At 33.6% G+C, this 8625-nt stretch overlaps 1 protein-coding gene across 1 annotated transcript; it reads left to right on the top strand.

Moving 5' to 3' along the window:
- Nucleotides 1–2025: 2025 nt before the first annotated feature.
- On the top strand, nt 2026–3356 carry LOC149549915 (glutathione S-transferase U19-like). The gene is made up of 2 exons (XM_089793136.1): nt 2026–2404; nt 2516–3356. Exons 1-2 carry the CDS (start codon nt 2078–2080, stop codon nt 2879–2881), a joined length of 693 nt encoding a protein of 230 aa, XP_089649262.1. The 5' UTR covers nt 2026–2077; the 3' UTR covers nt 2882–3356.
- Nucleotides 3357–8625: the final 5269 nt, after the last annotated feature.

Here is an 8625-nt window from a genome sequence, read left to right on the forward strand (position 1 = left end):
CAGTACAAAGACATTCTTCTTATACATACTAAGATAATTTTAATATTCATTTAAGTTTACCAACACCAATTGACTAGTTTAAGGAAATACTCAACTTTGTCACTGAAATGTGTCTAATTTAACAAAATTTCCTCTTCGACTCCTTGGAAGACAAAATACCACACTTCTCAAAATTTACAATCAATCACTTCAAAACTGGATTACAACCACATTATAATTCATTGAATGGGAATCAAAGCATGCATACATCAATAATTTTATGACTATTTCACTCAGTTGTACTTATAAACATCTTCTTTAATAGAATCACTTTAGTTCAACATTTATTTTATGGAGCAAGAACATCTACATTTATTTTTCCTTAGATTAAATCACAATTAATATACAACAAGGGTCTCTTTGTTATAATAGGGTGTCTTTATTACAATAGCTTGATTCATCTAAAATGACTTATGGTCATGAACTCAATCATTTGCATGGTTTGTGTGTAATGCAAAAAAAGAAGAATGTACAACAATAAATTATGAGTGCATTTCAAGTTAATAAATTCAAGGACTAATTCAATCTATATATGTTTTCCTCACTCTTCATCATGATGTTTTTTTAATGTAAAACGAGGTTAAACGATTCAAATTAAAATAAGATTAGGAGACCTATGTCATTTCTATATGTGAGAGTAATATTTCTATATGAGGTATCCTTAAAACATTTTCTACTATGGACTCTCTTAATGAAGTATAGTATGAATCGTAGCCACATCGTAGCAACACTTCTGAGGATCCCAAATGGTGTAGACTTTGTTTTACTAAGAAAAAAAAGACTGAGGGGATTGAAGCACTGTTCATTCCTTTAATTAGAATCATTCCGACTGTACAATAGGCATGGGCATATGGTCATTTATCAACAACAAGATGTTTTAATATTTTTATAGTGTTACCTAATCATTAAGTTTAGAGACAGTGTCCCAATTTCAAGTAACCAAAGATATTGAATTGCATGATATCAAGATCACAAACTATAGTACTAGGAATTCAACTACACAATTCCTTCCTAAACTCCAATCTTGCGCTCCAGAGGGAAAAAAATAAACAGTTTATAATCTCATTTAATAGCAATAAAATTAGATTTACAATCATTACAAATTGATAATATCAAATTTCCACTATCCTTAATGATTTATTTTTACTTTTGGATCATAGAGTGTGATCTGAAACGTTGATGTCAAAAAAACACACACAATCAAATCCAGAAGACAAAATAAATCATTAGAAATGATATTATTCAAAAGAAATTGTGCAACCTAAATTGCAGAATGGTCCTCTTGATTATTAATGATAACTTTGCCCACAGTTTCTATCTGCACTAAAGTTGCTATTGTCCTTTCCTATCGACTGTCGTGATCCCTTCCTCCTTCCTCTTATGTTTAGTTAAGCTCTTCTTAAGAAGAATATGGATTCCCTAGCTATTGGGATTGATATCTGGATGGGCAGTTCTAGCTAGTTCTTCCCCCTCAAAGAAGCAGTTACCAAACCTCTAAAAATATATTTCCCTCTCCCATTCACAAATAGATTTTTGGTATTAGCTCCAATTGATGATTCTTAGTAATAGTTCTAATGCAAAATATAACTGATTTGTTAGGAATTACTTATCTTCTTTAAGATTTGTTACTTTATGTTGCTAGTCAATTTCTAAGAAAGATAAAAATGATTTTAACAAAATCCCACATGGCACCTTAAGGACCAATAATTCTCGATTGAGAAAAATAGGTTATGACACTTAGAGGTACCCAAATAACCATACGCTACAACTACGATGAATTACTCATATAAAAGTCACAATAGTCATTAGTAAGTGGACATAAAAAAAACTTATGTTCCATTTCCACACACACAAGCAAACAATTGTGAGTAAGAATCTCCTAACGCGGGATAAGACGTCAGCGCTCGCGTCAGCTTTAAAACCTTATTGGACTGTGCTCCTTCTCATCTGTCTATATAAGAACAGTTGAAACAACCATTCCAAGTCATCTCACTCTAACACATTTTCCACTAGAGGAACTGACTAGAGATCAAGAGAAATGAGCAGCCAAGAGGAGAAAATGAAGGTATTAAAGCTGTGGGTGAGTCCCTATGCTAATCGGGTGTTGATAGCATTGGAAGAGTTGGGTGTGGAGTATGATACACAAGAAGAGGATATACTCAACAACAAAAGCCCTGAGCTTTTACAAGCCAATCCCATTTACAAGACTGTGCCCACCATCATTCACAAAGGGAAGCCATTGTCGGAGTCTCTGGTAATTCTTGAATACATACACGAGACCTACTCTTCCTTTTCAACTCTTCTACCCACAGATCCATACGAAAAAGCCACTGCCAGGTTTTGGGCAGATTTCATAGACAACAAGGTAAGGTTTTGATTAACTATCCTAAATCTTCTTCTTCTTATCTATCGAGATTTTCTTTTACGGATCTACAAGTTTATGTATTAATGAACTACTGGGTTTTGTTTCTGGCAGTTTTGGATTGCAGAATATAGAGCTATGGTGAGAGAGGGAGAAGCTCAGGAAATTGCAAAGAAAGATTTCATTGATTCGCTATTTTTGCTGGAAGAGGCGATGCCCAAAATCGCAAAGGGAAAACCCTATTTTGGCGGAGATAAGTTTGGTTTTCTTGACATTGTACTCGTTCCTTATGTGTTCGTTTGGCATTCTGCAGAAATTTTGGGGGAATTTAGAATTCCTTTGGAGAAATGCCCAAATCTGAGCGCTTGGATTGAATTAGTTTCTAAAAGAGAGAGCGTTGTGAAAATTCTGCCTAGTGCTGAAGCAGCTCACGAATGGTTCACCCAGTCAAGAAAAAGAGCACTGTCCAGATCAAATTAATGGCTTCAAATGTAATAAAAGAAAATTAAGGTTCAATGTTGAAGGCCGATAGATATTATTCTGGATCTTTCATGTTGTAATTGTCTCTGGAAAATAATATTACCTGCGGTAAAGGGGCTGAGAAATGAGATCGGAGGTTGCAGGAAAATGACTATTACCGCAGTTGTTAAATAACTCGCACATTTCTTCTTGTAAATTTGAAGTCTGGAAATTTTGCTGGCTTCGATTTCTAGTGTGGTCGAAAGATTTGGGACAAAATGTTAATGCTGTCCATTATTTTGAAACAGAGTAGGATACCCAACTAAAGCATTTTTTACCCCTAATAGAAACAGAGTAGAGTACCCAAGTAAAGCAGCAGACGGCTGCAAATGAAATCTTCATTGAATGTCTTTTCAGGTTTTTAATATGTTTGTAATTGAAGAAATATATCCTCTCTTTTTTTGGATAATAAATATTTTGAAATAAGTTATGTGTATGTGTTTGAGTACAAAGAAATGGTAAGATTAATTAACAGTATAGAGGTATTAGTGATTGTTGTCACAGCAATAATACTAATTTGTATTTTTCTTTTTATTATAAATATAATGAAATGTTTACAAAAAAATAATATTTTCTTTTGACATTTTTTTTTAAAAATTTTATTTTTACTTAATATTTGTTTTGTCTAATGGGTATAAATAGGTCAAATTTTGTACATGATTCTTCTATTAAGTAGGGGAATTTAACCATTTACGAAGTACATAAATAGTTTTAGGGGCATTCCCCTATTTACATAGTTGTGAGATTCGAGATTGCATTCTTGATTGATCATGACTTTGATATATGCTCTTAGAAGATTTCCCATTATTATGGCTTCCTTTGTATACTACATCTTTCCTAATATCTGGATGTGTTCGTAATTTAGCCTACAAACAATACCTTTTGACCAAGATCGTTGTTGGGTAAACACTTGAAATTTTTTACAAAATTCTATTGATATTTAATTGAGTAAGAACACTATTGAATTATTGAAGATAATACTCAGCAAGTATCAAGAACATATGATATTTAGGCTTAAAAAATGGTCGTAGTCTTTATTAAAATATCTGGTCGCAATCTTTATTAAAATCTCAAGATGATACTTTCAAATTTTCATAAGTATTTATTTTTAGATATCAAAGCAATGTTATGATTTACTAGTTTTTAACTAATCTTCTTTTAATTCCAAAGCATCCAATTCCAAAATTCTTTATATTGGCCATTCTTTCTCTTTCATTGTTGCTTCATTATTTTCATCTTCTAGTTCATAATTAGAGTCATCAGACAACTCTTCTTCATATAAAGTATTATCCAGAGTTAGTTTTTGAGCTAGATCAAAGTTGAGATAAGAATTTAATCTATAAGTTTTAATTCTCCCATATATCATAGCATGGCTATTCGAGAATTTATATCTAATCTTAATAGTGACCTTGAATTCAATTTGAGTAGAGTATGAGGATTTAGCTTACCCTTTAATGGGTTAGATTTAGTTGAATTGCAATTAATATTAGAAATGGTCTAAGATGTTTGACATGGCATGGGATTATAATCTTTTCAATGTTCTTATCTACAATTGTGTGATTGTTAATATTTCCTATGTGCCTCTTAATAGACACAAATCTGTTGCTCTGAGATTTAGGAGGAGATAGTCCATCTGGCATCATCTTTGCTCTATATTTAGAACCTTCTTTTGCAAATTTGATTTCTTCCTTAGGATTTTTGAAGATTTTATCTCCTTCTAGTTCAATAATTTTCCCTTCCTCAATAGTTTTATTTTTGCTGGAAAATGCTAGTGGACATTTAGAAATTAGCAGAGGAACTGGAGCGATAAAGTTTAGATAAAAACCATCAAACTCTGGAGTCTCATTCAAATTAGAAATGTAGGGGTAGTCAAATAATGCTCAGAATGGGAAAAAATAGGGGATCAAGGGTTAGGAACAGGGGGGAGAGGAGAGGAATATTGGGGAAGTAGAAGATTCCTCACTTCTACTTCTAGATCTTTTGTTTGTTGCAAGGAGTAGGAATTGGAGTTATTGGAGTTGCTAAAATCGATGAGGTTTTTTTGGCTGAAATCAATTAGAATGGATTCATGAGCCTCCTTGGGGGAAGGAGAGTGCAATTTTCTAGATTCTTTCTATAGGTTTTTAAAATTGAACCTACTATTGTGCATAAATTTTACATTAGAATCATGTTTAGAAACTACCCTTGTAGGCTTTATTGAGTTACTTTCAAAGAAATCCTTAATCAAATTATTAGCTTTAAAGATGATTTTGGAGTCAATACCATTACATAATCTAGGATAAAGGTAATAAAATGAATTATTATAAATAATATTGAAGGGTGTGAGTGTGTTCAATAATGAAATTTTGATTAAAATCTTTAAATTACTTGATGCAAACAAAATTTTACCGAACCTTTGTAAGAACCAATTACATCTCCTATAGATGACAGATAATTATACTATATAGTGATTTGGAATTTCTACCCATTTGCATATTTTTAAGGTACCAAACTTACAGATATCAAAGTTTGGGAACTAGTCAAACAATTTGACTAAAAAACCCTTTACAACAAATAGAGAAATTGGATAAATTTTTGCTGCTTATTACAACAATCCACACAAAAGAAATTGTTATCTAAGAATGTAATTCTTCCTCGGCCTTCCATTTTCTACACAAACCATTTGGGCAAATTGAAATTTGAAATAACGTTGCCTTCCCAAAACTTGTACAGGACCACAATCCTTGCAATGTTACCAAAGGTTGTTAGAGTATGGGTTACTTGTGATAAAAAAGATCCATATTTGGATATGCATGTTCAACCCCATTTTGTGAGTTCCAGATTGATGAATTGTGATCTCCTAATGGTAATGGACTGGGTGGGATAATATTAGTGATAGAGCCAGCCAGATATCTCTTATCATTTTGATGAATTTACTATTGAAAACGAACATTGTTCTCCTCATTGAGCTTATAATCACATATAGAAAATTGAGGGTTAAGGACCTCGAAACTATTGGGTACTTGAAGCATATATATATATAACTGTCATGCATCAGAGTGTGAATTGTGTTCTCTTTTTTTGCGTGCTATTTTTAATTTTTTAATTTGGCATTCATCATTATTCCCAAACTTATGGCAAAAATTTAACAAATCTAAACCTATGCATATTAGATTTGGATCAATGAAGTTTATTTGTGAATCAACGGAACAATTTCTCAAAATGTTGATTATCAGTAATTCCAATATTGCCTTGTTCACCACGAATATTTAGAATATAGATTGTGATTTTCCCTTGGGTGTCACCATCATCTTGTATGCTCTGCTCATTATTTGCATGCCTATATTGTCTTTCGTCACCTTCCTTCCTTCGCTTCCAAATGTGCTCCATTCGCAAATGTATTTTTATTTGTGCTAGCACTGGACAATGTGTGGTATTACGCGCAAAAACATGAGGAGATTTTTTGGACTAAAATGTAAGGGTCCATCCCCCAATTGGGAAAATGTAATGTCCCATTCCAGTTGACATTACTCGATAATTGAGATTAGCCTATTATGTGATCCTCGTAGGCTAATATGGTGGTTAGAAGGTTGTTTTGGGGATTGACACTTTGTGATGGGACATATTATAATAAAGTGGAAATATAAGGATATCTTTTATCCCACATTGGGAAGAAAAGTAAGTGAGCTCCCACAAGGAAAGAATAAAGGGGCCATGAGAGGTTCTTTTCTTATGATTTGATTATCGTCACTTACATTTGATGAGTTTTGTGGAGCCAAGTGTTTCAACATTTGCCACTGGAGAATGGAGTTCTTTTGTGTGCCTCCATTTGAGTTGGTGAAATACCCAGTGAATTTGGTATTGGTAGGACATCATACAGGTGTTTTATTCAAGCATATTGGTGAAAGACCCTTCAAGGGGTTACATTTATTGGAGAAGACAAATCAGTCTTTTTATTGTGCCAAATTTGTGGCCTAGGGCCAAATTGTGGATTATTATTGAAGGACTAAGTCAAATATGGCTACAATGATATGTTGTGGTTTTTCCATTGCTATAGTGACTCGCTATAGTAAAATCCATATTTCTTGATCAATTTCCAAGTTCCTATTTGTTTACATTTTGCATTGCATTGAGGGTAGATCTAAATATCTTAGGGCATTTGTAGGGATTTAGAAATTAGTTGTGGAAGTTTTGTAATCTGATTTATATCAAAATCTTATATCAAAAGTTGTCACAAGGGATTAGAATATCATTGACCATCATAGAAGGCATTTCCCTAATGTCTTATTGTTACAAATTCATATTTTATTATTTGTAATCAGTGTTATACAAAAAAATTTGCATCTTCATTGTTAGATGTCTTGGAGTTCTTTGCAAGCATATTTATTAAATTTTGGCATTTAGAAAGCAATCGAAATTTAGATTTGCAATATATCCCTTGCGTGCAAAGTGTTTGACAAAATTCTAAAGTTAAGAAATTAGAATTGCAAGGGATATTACATTGGTATCAGAACTAAATCCTATCATCATGAGGGTTTAGGAATCACATGCAACCATTTGAGGTTGGCTCTAACAAAATTAGAGATGAGCCTAAGACAACACCTACAAAAGAAGCAGGGGAGGAGGTGTTCAAAGATATCCTCATGGCTGCAAATGATGAATGCAATCTATTAGCTCCACAAGTGTGAAGGAGGATGACATTTGAGTGGTTTGTTAACCTTAGGAGAGAGCATTATAGGACAATGAGATTGGATAGGAGACCTCATGGTGAAGATAATGAATTAAAGCATGCTACAAGGAAGCTTTTGTTGACTACATTTTATGGTAGTGGCAAAATGATAGTGCACGCTAGGATTCGCAAGCTTGATACCTTCTTAGCACTGACACCTATGATAGAAGTGGAGGCAATAAAATATGTCACACTACATTTAGAGGGAGTTGCACATGATTAGTGGTATCATGGGATGGTTAACCTTCAACATAACCAGGTGACTTCATATCAAGACTTTGTGGACAAGTTGCTAGAGAGGTTTTATAAGAATGATCCACATATATACTTTAGGAAGTTGGCATAGTTGAGATAGATAGGCCGATTGGAGTATTTCATTAGTGACTTTTAGAGGCTATTAATGTAGTGCAAGGAACAAGAATTCCCCAAGGAGATGTCCTAGCCCCCAGTAAGCAACCACACAATGGAAATAATACAACAAAACAACACTGGTGTAAGATCTGATACCAAATCAAAACTCTTTATTCATAGATATAACTGATTAAATTCAATATGCCTAGTTGTAAGGCCTTCCGAGTTAGGGCCAAATACAAACAAAAATTACAATACCAGTTCTGCAAAGTCCCACAAGATCCAATCACCACACACCAATTCTAGCTAGTGCAGATCCACAACTTGATAAGAACACCAAGAAGAATTCACACTTGTACCCTCAGGTCCACCAAGCAATCCTCTGGTTCTCAAGCTACAACCCTAGCTCTTCAAAATTTGCATCTATTCCTAATCCCCTTCTCCAAGTTGGATGATTAATGCTCCTAAAAGACTCTATAAGACCCCTTCTTATACCCAACTAAGCCACAAGTTGGCCCAAATCAATACAAACTATATTAAATCCCTTACATTAGATATAGGTCGAGCCACAATTTGGCTACAAGACTAAATTAAATACCCATACATAAATTAAATGCTAAAAGTCAGCTCATAGACAACTCGGCAC

This window comes from Cupressus sempervirens, chromosome 7 (genome assembly GCF_028749045.1).
Source record: "Cupressus sempervirens isolate cs-2001-9-10 chromosome 7, ASM2874904v1, whole genome shotgun sequence".
Classification (NCBI taxonomy): Eukaryota; Viridiplantae; Streptophyta; class Pinopsida; order Cupressales; family Cupressaceae; genus Cupressus; species Cupressus sempervirens.